The 13223-nt window shown below is 41.2% G+C and overlaps 1 protein-coding gene across 28 annotated transcripts in view; it reads right to left on the bottom strand.

Annotated features, from left to right (window-relative positions):
• Btrc (beta-transducin repeat containing protein) overlaps positions 1-13223 on the bottom strand; it is a 169656-nt gene that overhangs the window by 94763 nt on the left and 61670 nt on the right. The window contains exon 1 of one of the 28 annotated variants that reach the window (XM_011247121.3): positions 1178-1320. The exons of the other annotated variants lie outside the window; for them this stretch is intronic. Coding sequence (XP_011245423.1) covers positions 1178-1270 — 93 coding nt within the window. The 5' untranslated portion in view covers positions 1271-1320. Of the gene's footprint in view, positions 1-1177; positions 1321-13223 lie in introns of those variants that run through there. 28 annotated transcript variants of the gene reach the window in all.

Raw genomic sequence — 13223 nt, 5'->3', positions numbered from 1 at the left:
AATCTCAGGCCAGTCCTGTCTACGTAGCAAGTTCCACGCCAGCCAGGGCTACATGATACCCTGCCTCAAACAAGCAAGCGAGCAAACTCCATATCTTATTTCTAATTTGTTTTTATCAAAGTGATTAATATATGAAACGCAAGTAACTCAGTCTTAACAACAAAATGGACCCAAAATATTGGCATATTCCCAGGGCTAAGGAGCTGGCGCATGGGTAATCAGAGCTAAGCCTGTAATTCTAGCAAAGGGTGTAAGTGAATCCAAGGGCAAGCTTCTGGCCAGCTACATTTGCAGGACTGGGGAGACCCAGCCTGAGCAAAAAGATGAAAATAGGGGGCTGGAGAGATAGCTCAGTGGTTAAGCTCACTGGCTGCTTGTACAGAGGAGCTGGCTCAATTCCTAGCATCCACATGGCAGCTCAGGACTTTATAACTCCACTTGCAGGAGATCTGGAACCCTAACACAAACATGCGAACAGAACACCAGGGCACATAAAATAAATATATCTTAAAAAGTAGATGATGACAATGGATCACAATGAAGGATGACATCTGTCAATCTGGCTCATGTGCATGCACACTCACACATACACACCCTACAGACACACATTCATATTCAATACAATATTGGCAAATTCAAACGTATTTTAGTAATGAAAACCATAAGAAAAAAATTACAAGTTTTTCTGTGCTTTTTGCCTCAACTGAAAGAAAAGTTTCAAAAGGTCAGAAAGGCACCCAATGGCACTTTCTGATTAATGAAATGGCAGTGCACACACATTCCATATATCCAGTGAGTATTATATGAGTATATCTGCATATTAATGTATAATTCTGTTAAGAGATATTTTACAAGTTAGAATGCCTAGAGTTAAACCACAATATGGTTCATAATGCTTTGTTGGTTTGGTTTGGTTTTTCGAGACATGGTTGCTCTGTGTAGCCTGGCTGTCCTGGGACTTGCTATGATCAGGGTGACCAGGCTGGCCTCTAACTAAGAGACCTGCCTCCCTCTTCCCTTGAGTGTTGGGTGTGCGCCATCACTGTCTGGCCATTTGTTGTTGTTGTTGTTATTCTGTTTGTTGCTGTTTGAGACGGGATCTCTCTGTGCAGCCTGGCTGGTCTGGGACTTGCTGGGAGGTTGGCCTTGAACTCACAGAGATGCCTTTGGAGCTTACTTTTCGGTGCTGGGGCTGAAGGTGTGTATCTTCCTCGCTCCAGGCTTGATCTGTCTTCTGTTGCCTTCTGTGCTGCACAGAATTACATTGCATGATGTCTTTAGAAATTATTAAACTGTGCTAAATGTGGTGTCAAATGCCTATTACTTTAGCACTTAGGAGGTAGAGGCAAAAAAGAAAAAAAAAAAAATCAAGCATTTAAGGACAGCCTTAGCCACAATAATCAGTTCAAATCAGCCTCAGCTGAGATGCCTAACCTTGCCCCAAGGAAGGAAGGAAAGAAGGGAGGAAGGAAGGAAGGAAGGAAGGAAGGAAGGAAGGAAGGGAAGGAGGAAGAGAGAGAGAGAGAGAGAGGAAGAAAGGGAGGGAGGGAGGGAGGAGAGAGAGAGGAAGAGAGAAAAAGGAAGGAAGGAAGGAAGGAAGGAAGGAAGGAAGGAAAGAAAGAAAGAAAGAAAGAAAGAAAGAAAGAAAGAAAGAAAGAAAGAAAGAAAGAAAGGACGCAGACAGACAGAAAAGATTACCTACTTCACTGTGGAGGGTTTCAAACACACCCAAAATTATGTTAAAATTATATTTAAGCCATCTAGTAATTAATTTTTCCTATAGAAAAATTTCACTTTATGTAAGCAGAATCATATACTTGGCAAGATCTCATAACTTCTTTGGTTGCTTTGCTTTGTCCTGAGACAAGGCCTCATAGCCCAGGCTGGTCTCAAATACCGGGATCCAAGTACTGGAATTACAGTTCTGTGCTGCGCCCAGCTCACATCACCTTTAAATTTGTTCATTGCTGGAACGTAGTTCTTACCACCAGAAAGAAGTTATATTCAGGAATACTAATAAACCTTGTATTACTCATCCTGCCTAGTACACTAAGACAATTTATACAGAAAAAAAAAATGCCAGAATCAGTTTTTACAAATTAAAGGTTAGAAAACTTTAATTCAATTGAATAATTACTTTTGTTCATAAAAATTCTTTAATAAAATACATCTTAGCCATAAGAAATTAATCAGATGCTCCCCCCACCTCAATTCATAATTGTAAACATATTTGAGGACCTTTTGAACTAAGCAGGGTGGGGTTAGACTAAGGTCACTCTAAATCACATGACTACCTTCTCTTCCCTGGAGACCATGGAGTAGTTCCAGGGACTGCCATTAGAGAGCAGCACAGTACACACCATCAGTCAGAGCTCTTAACATTTCTCCCACTAAGGCTGGAATATATTCTCATTCTCTCCTCTCTCTCTCTCTCTCTCTCTCTCTCTCTCTCTCTCTCTCTCTCTCTCTCTCTCTCTCTCTCTCTCTCTCTCTCTCTCTCTCTCTCTCTCTCTCTCTCTCTCTCTCTTCAATTAGTGCAGTCAACAACTCCAGAAAAGAGTAATTCAATTAGTGCATTGTGGAGCTCTACAATACCTCTAAGCAGATGTTCCCCATCTTTGGGAACTGGAGCTAGGTTTCAAATACCTGTACGACTTAGATAACACCACTACATTACATCATTTGTCAAAGTGCTTACATATGATTCTCTGACTTCAAGGAAAAGACGAGAAAACAAACCTAGGCTAGCCTCTTAGAAAGGTTCTTATCAACGTAAACAAGTATAGAATTTTAGGCTGCAGTAATTCAGTTACATTTTCTAAATTATATTTATAACAAAATGCATCCTAGTACTCAAAAGGCAAGATCTCAAGTATGAGATCAGGCTGGGCTACAATGTAAGACCCTCTCTCAAGCAATTCAACAAAGCCAGAGGAAACCCCTCTCACCAAAGGCCAACTCTACCTCACTATACTTCACACAATATAATTGTAGAGGATTTTCCTGTTGTTATGCAGTGCTATAGCTTGGACCTGAGGCTTTCAATATCCCTCGCATGCACACTATCACTGAGCCACACCCCCAGGCCTCTTACTGTCTGCTGTTCTTGCCACAGTGTATGTAGCCATGCATTCCATACTGCAATGATGGTGGTGTCAAGATGGGGGTGTATTCACAGGAGGACAACCAGAACGCTGATCCCAAAATATGGCTATGAAAAGGACAGAAATCATGGCTGGTATTTTCCAAAGAAACAACAGAATTGGAAACAGTCTACGTGGGTAACGTGGATAAAGCAATCTTACAGCTCTCAACACATAAACAGACTTGTCATTCAGAATCCAGAAAGATCAGTCTCAGGACCCTCCAGTCCTCATCCTCCTAGCAAAGTATAGGAATCTCAAAAACAGTATATATTTGCATACAGCGTAGACACGTCCTCCCAAATAATTATGTCTAGATTACTTAACACCTATTAAATTGCAACTGTTATTCATATAATTGCTGTGCAGTATTGTTTAAGGGATAATACCAAGAAAAAAGTCTACTCGGTATACATCACTGGCCTAACTTCATTTTCGGCTTCAAAACTGGCTGACTCTGCACATGTAAAACCAAGGATATTGGGGATGGGAGACAACTGGTTATGAACAATTATTCCATATTACTACAAAACACTGTCGGGAACAATGAGTGAACTAAAGTTTGACTCCTTGAAAGAAATCTAATACAGCAAACAAAGGAAAGAAAAGAAACCTCGTGTCGACACTTCTCGCACATGGGTCGAGATCAGCACAGATTGGATGACTCCCTGACAAAAACCAATCGTAAAGAGGACATGTGACATACTGTCCTCTGGTGATCTTTTGAACCCTAAAGCTAATTCTCATAAGGTGTGATGCTGTGAAAGCCCTCAGCGTCTGAGCTGTTAACTAAAGCATTTATAATAAATACAGCATGGGAAGAAATGTTGTGGCCTCCCTGTATTAGGATCATTTCTTACATTCCAGATTTTCTTTATTTAAAAGAATGGTTGCAGGTTGGAGAGGTGGCTCAGCAGCTGACAGCACTGGCTGCTCTTCCAGAGGTCCTGAGTTCAATTCCCAGCAACCACATGGAGGCTCACAACCATATATAGGGGGATTTGCTGTCCTCTTCTGGCATGCAGCAGAATACTCATACATGAAATAGATAAACTAACTAACAGAAAGATTTGTTTCCTTTCATCTTCTGAAAATCAGTGAATGAGAAATCAATTTCCAGAAGAGTGTTTTTTTTTTAATCCCCCACTAAGTTAGACAGTGGGATCTTATAGCTTATAAGCAAGTGTTACGTCAATATGTGTGTTTTCAAACTACAGAGCAATGACTCGTTCTTACTGTCCTTGGTTTGGGCCTTACTCTCTAAGCACTCGATTTCTACAAGTAGCATGCAACTCTGGATACAGGGGTTAGGAGCTATTAGGAGGATTTAGTTCAATGCAGAGCACGTGAGCATGGCCAAGGCCCTGGGTTCAATTTTTCAAAAAAGCACTGACTGCTCTTGTACAGGACCAAGACTCAGTTCCCAGCACCCACGGGGTGACTCACGGCTTCCTGTAACTCCAGTTCTAGGGGATCCAACACCATCTTTTGGCCTCCATGGGCACTGTGCACACATGGTGCAAATGCAGACAGACAAAACACTGGAGTAAACAAAACAGTTCTTCTTAAGTGTTACTATAAAATACAAATTTTGCATATTAAAGTATTTTTCTTACTAAAATTTCAGTCTTTGATAAATTCACCATTTGAGTAATATCAAAATAGTGGAGGTTGGGCTGGAGAGATGATCAAACAATTAAGAGTATATTTGCTTTTCCAGAGGACCTGCATTCGATTCCCAACACCCACATGGCAGCTCACAACTGTCTGTAAACCCATACTCTAATACAAACATAAATGCAGGCAAGACACCAATACACATAAAATAAAAATACATTTAAAAAAAAGCAATGTAGGTTTGGGGCTGGTGAGACAGCTCAGCAGGAAAAGCCCGACTTTAACCCCACAAAGAGAGGAGAGGAACCTGTGGCAAGCTGTCCTCACCTCCACATACACGCCCTACACATATGGAATTCAAAATTTTAAAAATCTAACCAATAAACAAACACACACACAGTGGGTGAACTTGTATTTGCACAGCAACATCATGCCATGGTCGGCAGTGGGGAAGAGTGTCACTGTGGTCAGCAGCAAGGAGCAGACAACGCCACTGTCCACTCATACCTGTCCATAACCGCTTTCCTGACTTCCTGCTGCAGACACAGATGAGAGGCCTAACGTGACTCTTCCTCATGTTGGGGTTCTCCATAAGCCCTGAGACCCACGTACTGACTCGACTTTACCCTCACAGCTTGTTTCTGTTTCAGTGTTAGGTTCATTTGGCTTTGCTGGCGCCACTTCTCTTTAACATTGTCCCTTTTTATGTGCTTAAGGCCACTACTTCCAACCCTATGAATGAAAGCGGACAAATAGGGGAGAAAGGAATGAACTGTGAACACCTCAAACAAGAAAGGTTGCTTAAAAAACTAAGTGTCACATTCTGACAGTTCAATATTTCATGACCAATACAAGGAATGTGCAACGGCACTGCAACTTTAAATCTTCGCCTCTGTGTCAGTCTCTCTCTCTCATTGTAATGCCAAAGGGAACAGCAATCAGAGTGGAGATGTTCAACGTGATGGAGGTCAGGACACCATCGGATCAACGTGCCAGAAACACGACCTTGTTTATTTTTTTCCCCAGTATTATTGTTTACAGGGTGCTTTGCCCGTGTACCTTGTGGTTCTTAGCTAAAAGATGAAATTACAGCCCAGGATGAAGCGCTCAGGCACACATCCAATTTGTGTTTCCATCTCAGAAAACAAAAAGCTTCTAAGGCCCTCAGGCTGCCATTCAAACTTGGAGGCTGACATTTTTAACAGCATGAACCAGAGAATGGCAGAGAGAATGATCTAATGCATTTCTGACTTGTCAATCAAAGATCTCACCTCTGCTGTCTTGTAAACAGTTGGGGGCCATCTAACTACATTCATAAACCTACGGAGAGCTTCCTGCCAGCTGGGGTGCTGGAAGCACATGCTCTGGCTTCCATCACCAAAATCATGATTCAGTTTTATAATCTCGCTGCAAATAGCACACAGGCACATTTCCAGGACTACTGAAATAGAACCAGAGCAGGGAATACAAAAGAGATTTTGGTCAAACAGTGATTTTCAAGCTGTTGGATTCCTGTATCCATCTTATCCTCATTTTACTAATTTCCCTCAAAGGACTGTACTATGCTACAGTTGATATGCTTAAAAAATTAACAACCTGCTACTTAAAAAAATCGAGGGGAAATACATTAATATTAAACTAGAAATGTCCCTTATGGTTTACTATCAGTAAAGAAAGTCATACAAAGTAGTGACTTGTGCAAAAGATAGAAATTACATTGCTGTTAAACTACAGCAGCTTCATTTAAATTAAGCTAATGAGGGGCTTTCATTCAAATATAAAGCTTTTGGCTCTTATGGATGAACCTTTACATTTTCTAGCTTGAAGTGGCGAGTAGGTTTATGTGTAGCGTGAAAATCTAAGGGGACTGCTAACGCCTCGTGCTTTCACTTAGTCCTGACTATATGGACCAACACATAAAAACCAAGCTGACTTTAAAGTTCACGTATGAAAAGGAACAGCTGCCTTCGTCATGCAAATTTTACAGGTCACAGAACTCCAGCTTAACTCATACGAAGACACAGGCAGTAGCTCTTCACTGTACACCTAAAGACCTTAAGGCCAGGTGACAGATCACCCAGCAAAAGAAGATAAACTGCAAAACCCTTCTCCTGCTTTCTAAATAACTATCTCAAAACATAACATCCCTGGTCTCCAGAGAACTGTGTGTAAGGATGCAGAAAAGCTCAGAAGAAAAACAAACTCACATGCACCAGCTCCTAATGGAAATGTGCTACAGTGCATAGGGTCCTCTGAAGCCAGTCAGGAGTGCACGCTCTTGGGTTGCTCACATGCTTGCTTGTTAATTTTAAATAAAGCATTCTTTTTTTTTTTTTAAAGATTTATTTATTATTTTATGTAAGTACACTGTAGCTGTCTTCAGACCCACCAGAAGAGGGCGTCAGATCATGGTGGTTGTGAGCCACCATGTGGTTTCTGGGATTTGAACTCAGGCCCTTCAGAAGAGCAGTCAGTGCTCTTAACTGCTGAGCCATTTCTCCAGCTCAAAGCTTTCTTAAAACACCCTGGCATAAATAAATGACAAAGAAAGAGTTTCCTGAATAATGCCTGCCTACCACCGCCTGCCTAACACGGAGACTCTTTATCTCCACAGGATGGAGGCAAAAACATTAACAAAGGACCACAGTGGAAGAGGAGTGCATAGCCTTGGCAGCCACAGACCCACCCAACAATTCCTGACCAGCACAGAAAGAACACACATACAACCATGGCCTCTGTATGCACAAAGAACGGAAATAACTGGGAATCTTCGAACATAAAGAAACAACATGCCTCTCTCAGAGGACACAGATTAGTCTAAGTGCCCACAGAGAGGATCTGTCACTTAGGTAGGGCACCTCCAAAGGCCGCCGCCACCCTCTTCCCACCAGGTCCATTCCTATGGTTTGCATCCCTGGCATCTGCACTATCATCTGCACTATCATCCCCTTCACAAGGTTCTGACCAAGTAAAAACACTTGAGGGAAAGCAAATCCATTACTATTGAATATATCTAAACAAAGGAATAAATACTTTGAGAAGATTTTTACTTTTCACATCCATCATGAAGAATAAAAATGTTTCAAGGAAATCTGATTTGTCTCACAAGATGATGATTTTGGCATATTCTAAACACCAGATAAAGTCATACATTATCCCATAAGTGCACATTAGCTACACTTGGACATGTCAAAACACTCAGCAACTGAGGATTGTGTTTTTAACAAACCTGAAATAAAATAGTTCAACAACCAAGCAAGTAGCTGGAAAGGCAATCAGCGGAAGATGTCACTTCTCCAATACAGGTTATTTTCAAGATAAGGCAAAAATGTAGCCGAACTTGGGTCATTTTTACTTTTAACACTTGAAGTACACATAAAAGATGAAAGTAACATTAGATTTCAATGTACCCAATACTTTAAAACAATTTCACTATATTTTTTTATAATTTTGTGTTTCACCTACACACACACACACACACACACACACACACACACACACACAGGGTGCGGGGTGGGTGGGAGTGTCAGCATTCTTAACTGTCACAGACCTGGAGTGACTCTGGTTGCCAGGAAGCTTCAGCCATTCCCCTGCCTCCGCCCCTCCACACTGCTTGGATTACATGAGGCTACTTAGTGGATGCTGATTTGAAGCCACATCTCCTCATGCTTACATAGCAAGCAATCTTGCCCTCCGAGCCATCTCCTCTGCCCCTCGCTATAAAAACATCTTCAAAAATATATTTCTAACATTTCGCACATATGCTTTAAAATTGGACTTTAGTCTTAAGTCCAAAGATTCATCAATATGTTGGCTTTCAACCTTTCTCTAGCCTGATGTTCATTGTACTCAGCACTTCAACTTTGCTCCGTTCTTTTACAAAGTAAGGGTACGCTGCAATCAACAGTCAAATGCTCATCCAAATACACGCTGCACCGCAGATAAAGACGTAGACACCATTGAAACTGAATGTTCAGTCAGTTGGCTGGCAATGGCGGTCTTTAATAGCCTAAAATGTGCATTTGTTCATGAACAAGAGTCCAAATTCAGTATACAGAATCCAACTCAGAGGGGACCAGCACAGTGAGTTGTAAGAAAGCCAAATGTATGAAATCTGAGGACTTCCCATAAATCAGACTCGGCATGTTTTTCTTTTCTCTGTGCAAATGTGTGATGTCTGGAATGACTGTTAACTGTCATGGTTTCTTTCTGAATGCAGAGCATCTGTATGCTGTATAGGAGGGGCCACCACAATACTATGCCTCCTCTCCTGACCCTGGATTGTTATTGGATAGTTTTCTTCAAATTATCTAAGTCTGTTCATTCACTGATTCACCAGAAGTATGAAATATTACTTTTGACAATGGGAGAATAAATGAAGAAAAAACATAGTTCAACCTTCAAAGAATTCAGTCTTGCAGAAGACAAAGACACAGATAATCAGAGCAGCACAGAATAGCTGTGGCAGCACATCTCTGCTGCTGCATATTCTGGGCACAAATGTGTGGCTTGCCTGAGAGAGAAAGGAGAACAGATCTGGAAAAACCTTAATCCTGTCTCAACCTGAACACAATTAACGATAGAGTTACTGAGAAAGGTGGACATCCCCAGGCAAAGGCAGATGGGGTAGGTGTGTGGAAGGCCTCAGATGGCGTGATTAGAGAACACAAAGGCAGGTGTCCTGGAGTTTGGTCAACACGGCTATTTTCAAACAGTGGGACTCCTGTACTCATGCTGCACTGTAATTGCAGTAGTTGAGAATTATATGAAAGGGAGAGTTGTGAAGTAGAAGCCAGGTTCAATCTTCACTCAGCCTAAAACCATGTAAGCAACCGTCCACAAAATAGAGAGTGGCCGCTCTCATCAGGAACACCAGCTGCGAGCTGTGGCCTGGGCAAGCACGTAATTTACCTGAAATTCCGAAGTGCTAACTAATATTGGTAAAAATGTTAATATTTGAAAGGACATCATTATTGTCTTTCTTCTTTCTACTTCTATTTTCTACAGCTAACAATATTTGATTAATGATTAATATGAGAACAAAACCAACAGGAACATTTGAAAACAAACCCATTACATGCACATGCATACATAAATGTATAGCCAAGTCACCCAGACGGATGGAAACAAGTGTGTTAATTAATAATGGTGTGAAGATACTAGTAATGGTCATTACAATAATGACTACTAGTAGTGGTGGTAGTGGTAGTGATCTAGACAGGGTCTCATGTATACCAGGCTGATCTCAAACTTGCTATGTAGCTTAGGATGACCTTGAATTTCTGGTCGTTTCTGGAATTACAGGCATCTGCCATCACATCTAGTTTATGAAATGTAGGGGATCAGAACCTAAACCTCGTGCATAATAAGCAAGCATTATACAAGCCGAGTTATATCTCTGGCCCAATAGTGATCCCTTAAAGAGAAAGATTCAGGCTCAGTGGTTAGGAACAAAGCCAGCTCAGATTCCAGGAAACCCTGCCCCAGGGTCCCCATCCTACAACCTAACCTCTGGGCTTCCTTTCCTTCCTGTCTGATAAGCAGCTCCTTTTCTGTTTACATTAAACAATTTGACTCCTGTGATAAAATCAACAGTCAACTTGGTCGATTTATTCCTTGATTTTCCAGTAAAAGCTCTTCATAGGGCTGGAAAGATGCCTTGCAAAGGACTCAGGTTCAGTCCCCAGCACCACACGGTTGATATCAGATCCTACGGTACCTATGATACCTTCTTCTGACTTCCATGGGACCAGACATATACATGCAGGCAGGCAACACACTCATACACATAAAAATATCTCTAAATAAGCTTTCCTACAAATAAATTCCAGAAGTAGGAACATACAGAGAGCGTTCAGCTTCTTAAAATCACGATTGACTTTTAATTAAGACTAGAAAAGGCTCTGGTGGTGAACTGGTTGAGAATTATTTGCTACTTTAATTCAGAATTGTTTTAGGACAAATGAAAACTTGAATTTTTCTTGGTACTCTACTCTGATACCAAAGTCAGAAGGTTTAAAAACACACACGTGCAGGCGCGTGCAAGCTCACAGTCATATAAATATTTTTGAGAAAGAATCTCATGTATTCCAGACCATTCTCAAACTTGCTATATAGCCTTAGGCTAGCCCCACCTCGCCATACAACTGATTCTCAGTGCTTACGGGGATTACGACATCAAGCCTGGCACCTCGCTTTTAAACTTTATATCTCTTTATAGACTAGACAGTCTTCCTTCCTAAGCTTTAAAGAAAGAATAACAATGAATGCAGAAGTGTCTATGAAAATTCATCTGCCTTTAATTACTCCAGACACTAGATGTAAAAAATTAAACAATGCCAGCATTAGTGTTTTAAATACAGTTGTCATTAAGAATGTTCTATTTATGTGTCGCAGGATTTTTTTGTTACTGTTGTTATTACGCAGGACTCCATGTAGGCCAGGCTGGCTTCAAACTTGCTCTGTAGCCAGACCAACCTTGAACTCATTCACATCCTGAAGAGTAATTATAATTATTTTAAGTAATAATATTTTTTCTATTCTCATTTCAAACAAAGTAAATATCAGTAGAAATAAGCCACATGCATAAAGTTAGTTAGGGTTCCTCAGTAATTATTAAGGAGTGCAAACTGTCCTCACCTCCAAATTAGTAAAACTGCTAGGTATGGTAGCAGAGGCCTGTAATGTCAGAACTTTGGAGGTAGACAAATGAAAAGGTGACCAAGAGAAATGTTCGCTTTCTGAGATGATCTGTCTATAGCCACAGTGGTAAACATCTGTGCTCAGCCCTTCCAGCACCTCACTGCCCATGCCCCAGCCGTCCATGACGAGGTCATCAGCAGCTTCCCCAGCTTGTTCCCAGTAAGGTTACCATACCAGTATCTCAGTATTCAGCTGTTGTGTCATGAGAGAAAGGGGGGGGGGGGCGGCTGTTAATGCACCAAGCCATTCCTGTCCTCGGACTTTTGCCTAGTCCATTCTCAGTCTATATGGTTAGCTGATTGTCCTTACCCCAACTCTTAGGTTAGACCAGGATTAGTTTGTTTTATTTGTGGTGCTGCACATAGAACCCAGTGCACACTGTGTAGTGCTCTTACATTCTGCTATAACTCCGGTCAGGCCCCTCCTGTATATAGTCCTCTGGCTCCCTGCACATTTCTTTTATAGTACCAATCACTTCAGGGAGATTCTGCCTGTGGGATTATGTGGCTTCATAGCTCTCTTACTCATTTCACAATAGAATATAAATATAAAATTATAAATAACTATTAAATAAAATTTGGCTTCTATATACACCAGGGTAAATAGATCCTATTGCATTTCCATAACAGGTTATGATACCTATGTAGTGAAGAATTAAACTTAAAGAGAAATCTGCCTTTGCCCTTGGTGACAAGGAAGTGGTGTTTGGCTGCTTGACTTCTTGTGAATAGAAGTGTCTCTGCTAGGGGATTTTAAATACTGGAAATGCAATCTACATTGAGAGGTGGAAAAAACACTGTCTAAGTTTCAACACCAAGAGGAGACGGACTCTAAAGGCTTTAGTATGGCCTACAAGGATGGGCTAGAGACTAAAGGCCATCCATGGAGGCAATAAACAAATAAGTTTGAATAAATATGACTTTGGAGGTTGGTATAGATTACCATACATTGTGCCTGAAAGGCTATAATAGTGAGAGTGGCTCCACAGAAAGAGAGTGATTAAAAACTGTACATTTTAGCCTCTCTAAGATCCTTTCCTATGTGTCTTTTGTGGTATTTGTTTTGTTCTTTTTAATTAAGTCTTTCTTGAAGATTATTTATTTAGGGCTGGATATAACTCAGTAGTTAAGAGCACGAGCTGCTCCTGAGTTTCATTCCTCTCATCCATATGGTGGCTCACAAGCATCGTTCTTTAACTCTAGTTCAAGAGGGGCTAACACTCTCTTCAGGACTTTGCAAGCACTGCATGCATGTGGCACACAAATGTGTGTGTGTGTGTGTGTGTGTGTGTGTGTGTGTGTGTGAGAGAGAGAGAGAGAGAGAGAGAGAGAGAGAGAGAGAGAGAGAGAGAGACAGACAGAGAGATAGACAGAGAGGAAGTATGAGAGACAGACAGACAGACAGACACAGACAGACAGACAGACAGAGACAGACAGCGAGCACAGAGAGGGAGAGGAAAAGGAGACATTGGAGGACACGAGAAAAAAGGATAAGAGAGGCGAAGCAAAGTGAGAAAATTCATCCAAATCCTTGGCGCGTAAATTCTCTCCTGCCATTTTGTGGAATCCAGAGATTGAACTCAGGTCACCAATCTTATCCACTGAGCCATCTTCTCTGGCCCGTGAATGTCTCTCTTGACTAGGTTTAACGTGTATCCTTTACATGTTAATAATCTGTATCACTGCTTTCAGTAAGCTCTTCGAATACTTTCAAACAAATTATCCACCCTGAGAGGAGAGTGATTGGGCCTAAAGTGTAGAC

Source organism: Mus musculus, chromosome 19 (genome assembly GCF_000001635.26).
Source record: "Mus musculus strain C57BL/6J chromosome 19, GRCm38.p6 C57BL/6J".
NCBI lineage: Eukaryota > Metazoa > Chordata > Mammalia > Rodentia > Muridae > Mus > Mus musculus.
The sequence above is the reverse complement of the archived record's forward strand: the minus strand, read 5'-3'. Positions and strand labels throughout refer to the sequence as shown.